The sequence below is a fragment of the Siphateles boraxobius genome, unplaced genomic scaffold (genome assembly GCF_051911475.1).
Source record: "Siphateles boraxobius isolate OS27281-9 unplaced genomic scaffold, OSU_SipBor_1 349, whole genome shotgun sequence".
Classification (NCBI taxonomy): Eukaryota; Metazoa; Chordata; class Actinopteri; order Cypriniformes; family Leuciscidae; genus Siphateles; species Siphateles boraxobius.
The window spans coordinates 32,501-47,803 of NW_027508974.1; the positions used below are offsets into that span (position 1 = coordinate 32,501).

At 47.2% G+C, this 15,303-nt stretch overlaps 2 protein-coding genes across 8 annotated transcripts in view; one reads left to right on the forward strand and one right to left on the reverse strand.

Annotated features, from left to right (window-relative positions):
- Window positions 1-189: 189 nt before the first annotated feature.
- On the reverse strand, window positions 190-8,680 carry zbtb49 (zinc finger and BTB domain containing 49). 5 transcript variants are annotated; one of them, XR_013190398.1, is made up of 11 exons: window positions 8,624-8,680; window positions 6,657-6,808; window positions 6,395-6,557; window positions 4,637-5,312; window positions 4,442-4,488; window positions 3,794-3,867; window positions 2,494-2,576; window positions 2,253-2,414; window positions 1,599-1,901; window positions 1,040-1,535; window positions 190-716 (listed from the first exon to the last, which is right to left on the reverse strand). XR_013190398.1 is itself a non-coding variant. In XM_077195709.1 (10 exons), the coding sequence occupies exons 2-10, from the start codon at window positions 6,806-6,808 to the stop codon at window positions 1,420-1,422; spliced, it is 1,776 nt and encodes a 591-aa protein (XP_077051824.1). In that variant the 5' UTR covers window positions 8,624-8,680; the 3' UTR covers window positions 190-1,419. The 5 variants fall into 5 exon arrangements, 2 of the variants coding, with proteins under 2 accessions (XP_077051824.1, XP_077051822.1); XM_077195709.1 differs by having other exon boundaries at window positions 190-1,535; XR_013190396.1 differs by having other exon boundaries at window positions 539-908; window positions 1,060-1,901.
- Window positions 6,453-15,303, forward strand: part of lyar (Ly1 antibody reactive homolog (mouse)) — a 29,497-nt gene continuing 20,646 nt past the window's right edge. The window contains exons 1-2 of one of the 3 annotated variants that reach the window (XM_077195710.1): window positions 6,453-6,585; window positions 10,807-10,964. In XM_077195710.1, the coding sequence (XP_077051825.1) occupies window positions 10,843-10,964 (122 nt within the window). In that variant the 5' untranslated portion in view covers window positions 6,453-6,585; window positions 10,807-10,842. Of the gene's footprint in view, window positions 6,586-9,317; window positions 9,556-10,806; window positions 10,965-15,303 lie in introns of those variants that run through there. The other 2 variants (XM_077195711.1, XM_077195712.1) reach the window with 2 other exon arrangements.

The window sequence follows — 15,303 nt, forward strand, 5'->3', positions numbered from 1 at the left end:
TTTTGATGAAGGTTTGAGTTTCTCTGAATGTTTTGCAGTGATTTAATTTAAACTCCTGCCGAACGAGTCAATCTGAGACATTCAGGTGAGCAGCAATAATTATTATAACTATAAATCAAAACTGAACCTTCAGTACGGTCTGAAAACAATTACAGAAACTGTTTAAAAAAAAGTTTGTGGTCAGTAAAATAAAATAATTCATATTTTTATTCATCAAGGATGCTTTAAACTGATTAAAAGAGACCGTAAAGACATTTTTAATGTTACAAAAGATTCTATTTCAAATAAATGCTGCTCTTTCGAACTTTCTATTCATCAAAGAATCCTGAAAAATACAATATAAAGCAGCACAACTGTTTTCAACACTGATAATAATCATAAATGTTTCTTGAGCATCAGATCATCATATTATAGTGATTTCTGAAGGATCATGTGACACTGAAGACTGGAGTAATGATGCTGAAAATTCAGCTTTGATCACAGGAATAAATTACACTTTACTATATATTCACATAGAAAACAGCTGATTTACATTATAATATTTCACTGTTTTTAGTGTATTTTTGGTGAGCAGAAATTACTCTTTCAGAAACATTAAAACATCTCGATTATTCCGAACTTCTGACCGGTATCCATTATGAGTCTGACTAACAGATCAGGAGTAAAGCAGGCTTAATAACATGAACACACACACTGATCTAGAGCAGACTCTCTCTCTCACACACACACACACACACACACACACACACACACACACACACACACACACACACACACACACACACACTCACTCACTCACACACTCACTCACTCACACACTCACTTACACACACACACACACACACACACACACACACACACACACACACACACACACACACACACACACACACACACACACACACTCACTCACTCACTCACACACTCACTTACACACACACACACACACACACACACACACACACACACACACACACACACACTCACTCACTCACACACTCACTTACACACACACACACACACACACACACACACACACACACACACACACACACACACACTCACTCACTCACTCACTCACTCACTCACACTCACACACACACACACACACACTCACTCACTCACTCACTCACTCACACTCACTCACACACACACACACACACACTCACTCACTCACTCACTCACACACACTCTCTCACACTCACACACACACTCTCACTCACTCTCACTCTCACTCTCACACACACACACACACACACTCACACACACTCACTCACTCACTCACTCACTCACTCACTCACACTCACTCACACACACACACACACACTCACTCACTCACACACACTCTCTCACACTCACACACACACTCTCACTCGTATTTCTGCTGTATTTGTGAGTAGTGTTTCACAGCACAGAAGCTCATGTCTCTGTGTCGCTCTGCAGGGTCTTCATGGCTCGTCCCCAGAGTGCGCCGCTGCTGCACAGGCCCTCAGTGTGAGACACACACACCGCTGATGATGACGATGATGATGAAGCTGCGGGTCGGGCCGGAGCTGAGACTCCAGCTGATGATGATGATGATGATGATGATGATGAACAAGCTGCGGGTCGGGCCGGAGCTGAGACTCCAGCTGATGATGATGATGATGTAGGTCTGCAGTGAGAGACTGATGATGAAGAGTCTCCAGGCCTGCAGTGAGAGACACACACTGGTGATGATGATGATGATGATGAAGAGTCTTCAGGCCTGCGGTGAGACACACACGAGTTTGAGCTTCGGTGTCTGCGCAGAACTGCGGTGCGTGTGAAGCTCTTCCCGCACGAGTCGCAGGCGTACGGACGCTCACCGGTGTGAGAACGCACGTGACGCTGGAGATCCCCGGAGCCGGCAAAACACTTCCCTGAAACACACACGTACGCGCACACACACACACACACACACACACACAGTTTTAGTTCTGTTTCAAAGCAGCTTTACAGCAACAAACAGGCAGAGTGTGTGCATGCGAGTGTGTGAGTGAGCGAGTGAGTGTGTGAGTGTGCGAGTGAGTGTGTGTGTGTGCGTGCGAGTGAGTGTGTGTGCGTGCGAGTGAGTGTGCGAGTGAGTGTGTGTGCGTGCGAGTGAGTGTGTGAGTGTGCGAGTGAGTGTGTGTGTGTGCGTGCGAGTGAGTTTGTGTGCGTGCGAGTGAGTGTGTGTGCGTGCGAGTGAGTGTGTGAGTGTGCGTGCGAGTGAGTGTGTGTGTGTGTGTTACCGCAGGTCTGGCAGCAGTAGGGCTTGTCTCCGCTGTGTCTGAGTTTGTGCTTGAAGAGTTTTCTCTGCATGTTGAAGGATTTCCCGCACTGTTCACAGGTGAACTCCTTCTCTGTGCTGTGAGTTTTCTTGTGCTCCTTCAGATTGCTGAAGTTACTGAAGCCTGTCGACACAGAAACTCATGTGAGGATGAGATCAGTCATTCAACACTCTCTCTCTCACACACACACAAACACACACACCTCGTCCACAGATGTCACACAGGTGTGGTCGGGCTCCCGAGTGGATGATGATGTGTCGCTGAACATCGCCTGACGCCGCAAAACTGAACACAGTGAGTGATTGAGCCGTTAATCAATTAATAAATATGCACTCATTTGCATATATTTCCAGAACATTAATCTGAACATTGGATAAAGCCAGGTTCAAAATTATTGTTTGATTTTGTCAACACATTAGAGTTGAAGGTTTTTATAGAAGGGATTTTTTATTTCTCTTTTTATTACTTTTTTATCACATAAATCAGAAAATACTGTCAACAGCCAGAAAAAAAAGACTTTTTCACTATGTTTTAGGAATAAATTGTTATATAAATAAGTGTGAATGATATATAAACAAACCCTTCTGTAAAAACCTTCAGAATATAGATGTGAATAAAACTGTAAGTTCTGGTGTTTATAAGTGCTGCTGAAGTGGAGAAAACAACTTTTAAAGATATGTATTGTAATTGAAATCTACAGACGCAAATAGATAAAGTGCAATAAAATGTGTATTTTTGATGTTTTCTTTCCGACAGTCTGCAAATGTCTAGCGAAATAGACCTCTTTGATGAAAGACTAAAGAAGCTTCAGAGTTTCTCGTTGCTCTGAATGTTTTGTAGTGATTTAAATAGTCATGCTTATGCATAATTGTCTCATGAAATATGCACTAATTTACATACATTTCCAGCACATTAATCTGAAGATTGGAAAAAGCCTGGTTCAAATTTCTTGTTTGATTTTGACGACACATTAGAGTTGAAGGTTTTTATAGAAGGGATTATGGATTTCTCTTTTTATCACTCATAAATCATAAAATACAGTGAACAGCTGAAAACATTTTTACCATGTTTTAGGAATAAAATGTTATATAAATCAGAGTGAATGATATATGAACAAACCCCTCAGTAAACTCCTTCAGAATATAGATATGAATAAAACTGTAAGTTTTGGTGTATATAACTTTTACTAAATAAGTTTTAAAAACTTTTAAAGAAATGTATCGTAATTGAAATCTACAGACGCAAATAGATAAAGTGCAATAAAATGTGTATTTTGGATGTTTTCTTTCCACCAGTCTGCAAATGTCTAGCGAAATAGACCCAAATCTCAGAACACTGGATTTGTCTGTAGTAATAAAACTGTGTATCACACAAAATCACACAGAAACACGCGCCTCGTTTCTAAGAGGTGCCTGAAACACGAAACCGATGTTCTAAAACCTGCAAACGTTTGTGTGTGTTTCAGCCTTTCCTTCCTGTTGATGTACATGAAGAACACACACCTCTTCCCGCAGAGCTCACAGATGTACGGTTTCTCTCCCGAGTGCCGGCGTAAATGCGTCTGCAGGTTCCCTGCCTGAAAACACACGACAGGAACGACGTGAGCAAACGCACCATTAATAAAACCATCTGAGTTTGAGTCACTTTAACATGCATAATGTGCACACACTTCTGATGAGACGCGCTGATCAACAAAAGAGACGCTTTAAAATCATTCTTATGAAGTTATTCTGATTCAAGATTATGGGTAACATGCATTTAAATCAATAATGATGTGCACTGATAAATCATATAGATTAAACACTGCAGTATTACATAAAAATAATAATTCTCCATTTTGATTTCATGGTGACTTGATTTCATGTTGCTCCCTGCAGTTTTCCGTCAATTTAAAAGTTTGACTAATGTTTGAAAATGAAAAAATTATGACATCCATATACATTAGTGTAATTTAAGAGTTTTTATTATTGTTGTTTTTCTTAAGTACTCTATTTTATTTTCCAGAAAAGTGCTGCAATAATACTTATATTTTTATTTAGGAATAAAATTATTTTGTTCCAAATCGCGCAGCCCTACGGACAAGCACAGCAAACCTGGAATTTTTTTTTAACCAGAAAAATCTGATTTAGATCAAGGAGTCTGAACCGTACCTGTGAGAACCCTTTACCGCACACGTTACACTGAAACGGTCTCTCACCTGCGGAGAGAGATGTCACAACAGACACGAGAGTTAGAGTGTGTATGTGTGTGTGAGAGTGAGAGTGTGAAAGTGTGTGTGTGAGAGTGTCTCTCACTTGTGTGTGTGTGAGAGAGAGTGTGTGTGTGTGTGTGTGTGTGTCTCTCACCTGTGTGTGAGCGTTTGTGCAGTTCGAGGTTGCTGGGATGTTTAAACGTCTTTCCACAAACCTCACAGCAATACTTATTATTACTGCTGCTGCTGACCTCTGACCTCTCGTCGTGACCCCTCGACTCCGCATCATCAGGCTCTGCGGCAGGTGTGGTTTTCAGCTCGGACGCCTCTGCTGGGTCAGAGGTCACGGAGAGGTCAGAGGTCGCCCCCGGCCGGTCACACGGCGCACCGGCTCCAGGGCAGCGCTCGCCTTCCTCTTCCTCCGGACTGACCTGCGAGCGAAGATAGTTGAACTTCTTCAGGTAAACGTCTTTCTTAGGGCGCAGGACGTGTGGGGGCGTGGCCTCGGGGTTGGGGGGCGTGGTCTCTGAGCTGGGCGTGGCCTCGGGGGCTGTGTGTGACGAGCTCACGCTGGTGTGTAGCGGCTCCTCCGGCGGGAAGCCTCCGCTCTGCTTGAGATACTGTCTGGTGTAGAAGTTCCTGAGCTTGTAGCCGTGCGGCGGCTGGCGGCTCGTCTCTCGAAGCTTCTGCTGCTCGTCTGCAGGAGGAGGAGGAGCTTCGGATGGAGGAGAGCTTCCCAACGGGCAGTCCTGATCGGCCAGAGGGAAGGACACGTCGTTCGGCACGCACGGCTTCAGGAACGCATGACACATGTTCAGGATGTTCAACACCTGCACCACAAACAGATCAGCAATTCACCATCCGCCTTCTAAAGTTATTTCTACAGCGCTTTATACAAGACAGACTGTGTCCTGAAAGTTTGGGGAACGTTACATAATTGTTTGGGGATAGTTACATGAAAGTTTGGGAAACGTTACATGAAAGTTTGGGAAACGTTACATGGATGTTTGGGAAAAGTTTCATGAATGTTTGGAGAAACGTTACATGGATGTTTGGGAAACGTTACATGAATGTTTGGAGAAAGTTACATGAATGTTTGGGAAACGTTACATGGATGTTTGGGAAACGTTACATGGATGTTTGGGAAACGTTACATGGATGTTTGGGAAACGTTACATGGATGTTTGGGAAACGTTACATGGATGTTTGGGAAACGTTACATGGATGTTTGGGAAAAGTTTCATGAATGTTTGGAAAAACGTTACATGAATGTTTGGAGAAACGTTACATGAATGTTTGGGAAACGTTACATGAATGTTTGGGAAACGTTACATGGATGTTTGGGAAACGTTACATGAATGTTTGGAGAAAGTTACATGAATGTTTGGGAAAAGTTTCATGAATGTTTGGAAAAACGTTACATGAATGTTTGGAGAAACGTTACATGAATGTTTGGGAAACGTTACATAAATGTTTGGGAAACGTTACATGAATGTTTGGGAAACGTTACATGAATGTTTGGAGAAACGTTACATGAATGTTTGGGAAACGTTACATAAATGTTTGGGAAACGTTACATGAATGTTTGGGAAACGTTACATGAATGTTTGGAGAAACGTTACATGAATGTTTGGGAAACGTTACATAAATGTTTGGGAAACGTTACATGAATGTTTGGGAAACATTACATAAATGTTTGGGAAACGTTACATAAATGTTTGGAAACGTTCCTGCAAACCTAAAAAGAATGTTCTATTTCTGTAAAGGAAATTTTCCTTTTTTAACCAAAAACAAACTTTAAAAATGCATGTTCTGGGAATTTGTTCGGTTGAAACTGAAGTGTGTGTGTGTGTGTGTGTGTGTGTGTGTGTGTGTGTGTGTGTGTGTGTGTGTGTGTGTGTGTGTGTGAGACCTGCAGGCTCTGTCCGATCTCCATCAGCGTGTGCACGTTGTCCTGGTTGAGCTCCAGATGTGATGTGTACATGTAGTCCAGAACCTGCCCGATGCCGCCCACGTCCTGAATGGCCAGATGGAAAACATCGTTCTTCTGCGCCGGGGAGTTCTGGAACAGAGATCTGAGGAGCGAAGCGTTCAGGACAGACTGTGAGCGAGACATATAATATTAATATTTCTTTCAAATATCTATATTTTTCAACTGTGACGTCGCGTGTTACCGGAAGTAGGCGCTGAAGGCCGCCAGCACGTTCTTATGGGCTTTAAAGCAGACGCCCTTCACCACCAGCACACAGTCACACAGCAGACCCTGAATACGCTGATCCTGCAGCTGCTGCAGCACGAACACACTGTGACTGCACACACTGTCCATCTGCACACACACACACACACACACACACACATCAGTCACTGCTGCACGAACACACTGTCCATCTGCACACACACACACACACACACACACACACACATCAGTCACTGCTGCAGCACGAACACACTGTGACTGCACACACTGTCCATCTGCACACACACACACACACACACACACACACACACACACACACATCAGTCACTGCTGCACGAACACACTGTCCATCTGCACACACACACACACACACACACACACACACACACACACACACACATCAGTCACTGCTGCAGCACGAACACACTGTGACTGCACACACTGTCCATCTGCACACACACACACACACACACACACACACATCAGTCACTGCTGCAGCACGAACACACTGTGACTGCACACACTGTCCATCTGCACACACACACACACACACACACACACACACACACACACACACACACACACACACACACCAGTCACTGCTGCAGCACGAACACACTGTCCATCTGCACACACACACACACACACACACACACACACATCAGTCACTGCTGCAGCACGAACACACTGTCCATCTGCACACACACACACACACACACACACACACACACACACACACACACACACACCAGTCACTGCTGCAGCACGAACACACTGTGACTGCACACACTGTCCATCTGCACACACACACACACACACACACACACACACACACACACACATCAGTCACTGCTGCAGCACGAACACACTGTGACTGCACACACTGTCCATCTGCACACACACACACACACACACACACACACACACCAGTCACTGCTGCAGCACGAACACACTGTGACTGCACACACTGTCCATCTGCACACACACACACACACACACACACACACACACACCAGTCACTGCTGCAGCACGAACACACTGTCCATCTGCACACACACACACACACACACACACACACACACACATCAGTCACTGCTGCAGCACGAACACACTGTGACTGCACACACTGTCCATCTGCACACACACACACACACACACACACACACACACACACACACACACACACACACCAGTCACTGCTGCAGCACGAACACACTGTGACTGCACACACTGTCCATCTGCACACACACACACACACACACACACACACATCAGTCACTGCTGCAGCAGGAACACACTGTCCATCTGCACACACACACACACACACACACACACACATCAGTCACTGCTGCAGCACGAACACACTGTCCATCTGCACACACACACACACACACACACACACACACATCAGTCACTGCTGCAGCACGAACACACTGTCCATCTGCACACACACACACACACACACACACACACACACACACACACACACACACACACACCAGTCACTGCTGCAGCACGAACACACTGTGACTGCACACACTGTCCATCTGCACACACACACACACACACACACACACACACCAGTCACTGCTGCACGAACACACTGTCCATCTGCACACACACACACACACACACACATCAGTCACTGCTGCTGCACGAACACACTGTGACTGCACACACTGTCCATCTGCACACACACACACACACACACACACACACACACACACACACACACACACACACACACACACACACACACACACACACACACACCAGTCACTGCGGCATGCACAGGTGTGTGTGTTTATAAATACCATGTCTTTACCCCCATATAACAAAACCATTATTTACATTAGACATCATAATAATAATAATAATATATAAGTATATAATAATAAGAATATAGTCAAAGCAAGAATGAAGAAAGATTCTCGCTCATCTCACCTTTCACTCGCAGCACCCGGCGCTGAGCTGATGACGTCGTTTCAGTTTTTCACAATAAAAGTCTTGTTTTTTACGGCGTTCAATCATCTTTTTTTTGGTTGTTGGCAAACAGCTTGTAGGTGCATTACCGCCAATGAATTCTACATCGCTAAATTCTATGGAATAATCCGGTTGTTTTCGGCGTTCAATCTGTAATTAACGCAGCTAATCCTGGGTTTGGTGTATTGTTACAGCCCTAATATATGTGAGTGAGTGTGTGTGTGTGTGTGTGTGTGTGTGTGTGTGTGTGTGTGTGTGTGTGTGTGTGTGTGTGTGTGTGTGTGTGTGTATATATATGTGAATATATTTATTTATATATTCCATCCAGGATCATTGGCAACTAAATGAAATAAGTGTAAGCTCAAGCACTAAAATGACTGGAAATAACAGGAAGTAAATTTAAACTAAAACTAAAATCAAACCAAATAGTAACAGGACAAAAGCGCGTTAAAAATTAAACAAATTAAAAAGAAAAGGTTAAAATATTATCATGGTTATTCAAAATATCAATAAAACTAAAATAGTATATAAACAATACAAATATAACACTCGATTTATACTGTGTTATTGGGCATTTATTAATGTAATATTTTATATTATGTGCCAAAATTAAATGTTTACTTTTTTGTCCCTTTTATTTTATTGTGTTTGCGGAACTTTTGATTGGTGTTTTAGTCCGGAGTGAAAACAGAGTGACACCGTACGCGTGTCTGTTGCGACGCGTGATTCAAAAAACTCGCGTTCGCGAGCAACGAGGAGTGTCGTTACCGGAGTCTAGACTCATTTACCGGGATCAAGAGAACCGGACCGGGCGCCGAACCCAGTCCTGCTGTGCTGAAGAAATCTTCATCATCATCATCAACAACAGAGAATCACAGTTCTACTTTATTGAGGTAACGTTACAGGGTCACAGTACAAGTAGTTATTTTCTGTGAATGTGCGAGACTTCCGATTCATGATCACGCGATCAATTTCTAGAATAACAGTGTGTTTATAATTACATTAAATAAAATTAAAAAATACAAGTTAAGCGCGTGTATGACGTCACTTTGTAGGCCAACCGGGAGGTCGCATCACGCATGCTTTTCCCATAGGCTTGGATTATCGCTAAAACAAACTCTGTGAAGTTTATGATATTTGCACATTTTGTCCAAGATAATTATCACAGATGAACACAACTTTTATGAATTTTGAAGCCTAAATGCAGTCGGCAGAAGTAAAAAGCTTAAAGGTAGGCTATAAAAGAACTACACCACGGTCGCATAAATTCAACGTCACCATCACTAAGTTTCCGACAACTTCGTTATTTTATCTAAACACATTTTCCAAGAATGTTTGAGTTATAATAGTGTATAAGGGCAGGATTATAAGATTAAAGCGGACTGAGTTTGCCTGTTCGGCTGATGATGTTTAATCTCCTCCACAGTCTCTGTAGTCCCATTTAGCCTCTGTTACCTTTTTCAAGACACAAAACGGTTCCAAATATCACGATTGGGTAATACTGATGTATTTTATGTCATAGAATAAAACATGAAAGTGTCTTGAGCTTGTGTTCATCAAAAACCTTATACCATTTCACCAAAACCCCATTCAAAAAACCCATTGACCCATTCACCAAAATTACATATTTAAGCGTTTTTTTCTTGAAGTAAAATCTTCATGTCTTAAAATATCTTGAATGTAAAGGCCAATTTATACTTCTGCGGCGTAGCGACGTCGTAGGCTGTGTGTAGCACGGGTACCCTGACGCGCACCTCACCAAAAATGTGCCAACGGGTCAATTCTACGCGGATCGCAAGCGCTCTGATTGTAGCCTACAGCGTAGAGGCTCTGGCGTAGGTCCGACACCGAAGTATAAATCAGCTTTAACTCGACACCCTTGCCTCATTTAGTGTGCGGTTCTAAGAATATGCAAATGAGCCCCGCCTCCACTCACTCAGCGCAGAGATCCACTCGTTGACGATCACACGTTGATCTGATTGGTTACAAGGTAGTTTGTGACGTCAGAAACGCCAGCGATTATTATTAAATTTTTTTGAGTGTTTTTGAGACTGTCTTTGGTTCACTGCATATTTAACTTTAAGCTGAATAACTGCCTGTTTTGTTCAGGTGAAATAACTGTAAGTCACTCTTGTTGTTCTCAGGATCAGCTGCTGTTCTTCATCTTCCTCTTCCTCAGGATGGTGTTCTTCACGTGCGACGCCTGTGGAGAGTCTCTAAAGAAAGCTCAGGTGGAGAAACACCTGCTGAAGTGCCACAGCTGTCGAGTTCTGTCCTGCATCGACTGTGGGAACGACTTCCGGTGGGTCAGGGTCCCTGTGTGTGTGTGTGAGAGAGAGAGAGAGAGAGAGAGAGAGTGAGAGCGTGTGAGAGGGAGAGAGTGAGCGTCGGTGAGAGTGCGTCTGAGAGAGAGAGAGCGAGCGTCAGTGAGTGAGTGAGAGAGCGAGCGTCAGTGAGTGAGAGAGAGAGCGAGCGTCAGTGAGAGAGAGAGAGAGAGCGAGCGTCAGTGAGAGAGAGAGAGAGAGCGAGCGTCAGTGAGTGAGAGAGAGAGAGTGAGCGTCGGTGAGAGTGCGTCTGAGAGAGAGAGAGCGAGCGTCAGTGAGTGAGAGAGAGAGAGCGAGCGTCAGTGAGTGAGAGAGAGAGCGAGCGTCAGTGAGAGAGAGAGAGAGAGCGAGCGTCAGTGAGAGAGAGAGAGAGAGCGAGCGTCAGTGAGTGAGAGAGAGAGAGTGAGCGTCAGTGAGTGAGAGAGAGTGAGCGTCAGTGAGTGAGAGAGAGTGAGCGTCAGTGAGTGAGAGAGAGTGAGCGAGCGTCAGAGAGAGAGAGAGAGAGCGAGCGTCAGTGAGTGAGTGAGAGAGAGTGAGCGAGCGAGCGTCAGTGAGTGAGTGAGAGAGAGTGAGCGAGCGAGCGTCAGTGAGTGAGTGAGAGAGAGTGAGCGAGCGAGCGAGGGTCAGTGAGTGAGAGAGAGTGAGCGAGCGTCAGTGAGTGAGTGAGAGAGAGTGAGCGAGCGTCAGTGAGTGAGTGAGAGAGAGTGAGCGAGCGTCAGTGAGTGAGTGAGAGAGAGTGAGCGAGCGTCAGTGAGTGAGTGAGTGAGAGAGAGTGAGCGAGCGTCAGTCAGTGAGTGAGAGAGAGAGAGCGAGCGTCAGTCAGTGAGTGAGAGAGAGAGAGAGTGAGCGAGCGTCAGTGAGTGAGAGAGAGAGAGTGAGTGAGAGAGAGAGTGAGCGAGCGTCAGTGAGTGAGAGAGAGAGAGCGAGCGTCAGTGAGTGAGAGAGAGAGCGAGCGTCAGTGAGAGAGAGAGAGAGAGAGCGAGCGTCAGTGAGTGAGAGAGTGAGCGAGCGTCAGTGAGTGAGAGAGAGTGAGCGAGCGTCAGTGAGTGAGAGAGAGTGAGCGTCAGTGAGTGAGAGAGAGTGAGCGTCAGTGAGTGAGAGAGAGTGAGCGTCAGTGAGTGAGAGAGAGTGAGCGAGCGTCAGAGAGAGAGAGTGAGCGAGCGTCAGTGAGTGAGTGAGAGAGAGTGAGCGAGCGAGCGTCAGTGAGTGAGTGAGAGAGAGTGAGCGAGCGAGCGTCAGTGAGTGAGAGAGAGTGAGCGAGCGTCAGTGAGTGAGTGAGAGAGAGTGAGCGAGCGTCAGTGAGTGAGAGAGAGAGAGTGAGCGAGCGTCAGTGAGTGAGAGAGAGAGAGTGAGCGAGCGTCAGTGAGTGAGAGAGAGAGAGTGAGCGAGCGTCAGTGAGTGAGAGAGAGAGAGTGAGCGAGCGTCAGTGAGTGAGAGAGAGAGTGAGCGAGCGTCAGTGAGTGAGAGAGAGAGTGAGCGAGCGTCAGTGAGTGAGTGAGAGAGAGAGTGAGCGAGCGTCAGTGAGTGAGTGAGAGAGAGAGTGAGCGAGCGTCAGTGAGTGAGTGAGTGAGAGAGAGAGTGAGCGAGCGTCAGTGAGTGAGTGAGTGAGAGAGAGAGTGAGCGAGCGTCAGTGAGTGTGAGAGAGAGAGTGAGCGAGCGTCAGTGAGTGAGAGAGAGAGAGTGAGCGAGCGTCAGTGAGTGAGAGAGAGAGTGAGCGAGCGTGAGTGAGAGAGAGAGAGTGAGCGAGCGTCAGTGAGTGAGAGAGAGAGAGAGTGAGCGAGCGTCAGTGAGTGAGTGAGAGAGAGAGAGAGAGAGAGTGAGCGAGCGTCAGTGAGTGAGAGAGAGAGAGAGTGAGCGAGCGTCAGTGAGTGAGAGAGAGAGAGAGTGAGCGAGCGTCAGTGAGTGAGAGAGAGAGAGAGAGAGTGAGCGAGCGTCAGTGAGTGAGAGAGAGAGAGAGAGTGAGCGAGCGTCAGTGAGTGAGAGAGAGAGAGAGAGTGAGCGAGCGTCAGTGAGTGAGAGAGAGAGAGAGAGTGAGCGAGCGTCAGTGAGTGAGAGAGAGAGAGAGAGTGAGCGAGCGTCAGTGAGTGAGAGAGAGAGAGAGAGTGAGCGAGCGTCAGTGAGAGAGAGAGAGAGAGAGAGTGAGTGAGCGAGCGTCAGTGAGTGAGAGAGAGAGAGAGAGTGAGCGAGCGTGAGTGAGAGAGAGAGAGAGAGTGAGCGAGCGTCAGTGAGAGAGAGAGAGAGAGAGTGAGCGAGCGTCAGTGAGTGAGAGAGAGAGAGTGAGCGAGCGTCAGTGAGTGAGAGAGAGAGTGAGCGAGCGTCAGTGAGTGAGAGAGAGAGAGTGAGCGAGCGTCAGTGAGTGAGAGAGAGAGAGTGAGCGAGCGTCAGTGAGTGAGAGAGAGAGAGAGTGAGCGAGCGTCAGTGAGAGAGAGAGAGAGAGTGAGCGAGCGTCAGTGAGTGAGAGAGAGAGAGAGTGAGCGAGCGTCAGTGAGTGAGAGAGAGAGAGAGAGCGAGCGTCAGTGAGTGAGAGAGAGAGAGTGAGCGAGCGTCAGTGAGTGAGAGAGAGAGAGTGAGCGAGCGTCAGTGAGTGAGAGAGAGAGAGTGAGCGAGAGAGAGTGAGCGAGCGTCAGTGAGTGAGCGAGAGAGAGTGAGCGAGCGTCAGTGAGTGAGCGAGAGAGAGTGAGCGAGCGTCAGTGAGAGAGAGAGAGAGCGTGCGTCAGTGAGAGAGAGAGAGAGAGAGCGTCAGTGAGTGAGAGAGCGAGCGTCAGTGAGTGAGAGAGCGAGCGTCATTGAGTGAGAGAGCGAGCGTCAGTGAGTGAGTGAGAGAGCGAGCGTCATTGAGTGAGAGAGCGAGCGTCAGTGAGTGAGTGAGAGAGCGAGCGTCAGTGAGTGAGTGAGAGAGCGAGCGTCAGTGAGTGAGAGAGCGAGCGTCAGTGAGTGAGAGAGCGAGCGTCAGTGAGTGAGAGAGCGAGCGTCAGTGAGTGAGAGAGCGAGCGTCAGTGAGTGAGAGAGCGAGCGTCAGTGAGTGAGAGAGCGAGCGTCAGTGAGTGAGAGAGAGAGCGTGCGTCAGTGAGAGAGAGTGAGCGAGTTTCAGTGAGTGAGAGAGCGTCAGTGAGTGAGAGAGAGAGCGTCAGTGAGTGAGAGAGGGAGCGTCAGTGAGTGAGAGAGGGAGCGTGAGAGAGAGAGAGAGCGAGCGTGAGAGAGAGAGAGAGCGAGCGTGAGAGAGAGAGAGAGCGAGCGTGAGAGAGAGAGAGAGCGAGCGTCAGTGAGTGAGAGAGCGAGCGTCAGTGAGTGAGAGAGCGAGCGTCAGTGAGTGAGAGAGCGAGCGTCAGTGAGAGAGAGTGAGCGTGCGTCAGTGAGAGAGAGAGAGAGCGTCAGTGAGTGAGAGAGAGCGTCAGTGAGTGAGAGAGAGCGTCAGTGAGTGAGAGAGAGCGTCAGTGAGTGAGAGAGAGCGTCAGTGAGTGAGAGAGGGAGCGTGAGAGAGAGAGAGAGCGAGCGTGAGAGAGAGAGAGAGCGAGCGTGAGAGAGAGAGAGAGCGAGCGTCAGTGAGTGAGAGAGCGAGCGTCAGTGAGTGAGAGAGCGAGCGTCAGTGAGTGAGAGAGCGAGCGTCAGTGAGTGAGAGAGCGAGCGTCAGTGAGTGAGAGAGCGAGCGTCAGTGAGTGAGAGAGCGAGCGTCAGTGAGTGAGAGAGCGAGCGTCAGTGAGTGAGAGAGCGAGCGTCAGTGAGTGAGAGAGCGAGCGTCAGTGAGTGAGAGAGCGAGCGTCAGTGAGTGAGAGAGCGAGCGTCAGTGAGTGAGAGAGCGAGCGTCAGTGAGTGAGAGAGAGAGAGAGCTAGCGTCAGTGAGTGAGAGAGAGAGAGAGCTAGCGTCAGTGAGTGAGAGAGAGAGAGAGCTAGCGTCAGTGAGTGAGAGAGAGAGAGAGCGTGCGTGAGAGAGAGAGAGAGCGAGCGTCAGTGAGTGAGAGAGCGAGCGTCAGTGAGTGAGAGAGCGAGCGTCAGTGAGTGAGAGAGCGAGCGTCAGTGAGTGAGAGAGCGAGCGTCAGTGAGTGAGAGAGCGAGCGTCAGTGAGTGAGAGAGCGAGCGTCAGTGAGTGAGAGAGCGAGCGTCAGTGAGTGAGAGAGCGAGCGTCAGTGAGTGAGAGAGCGAGCGTCAGTGAGTGAGAGAGAGAGAGAGCGAGCGTCAGTGAGTGAGAGAGAGAGAGAGCGAGCGTCAGTGAGTGAGAGAGAGAGAGAGCGAGCGTCAGTGAGAGAGAGAGAGAGAGCTAGCGTCAGTGAGTGAGAGAGAGAGAGAGCGAGCGTCAGTGAGTGAGAGAGAGAGAGAGAG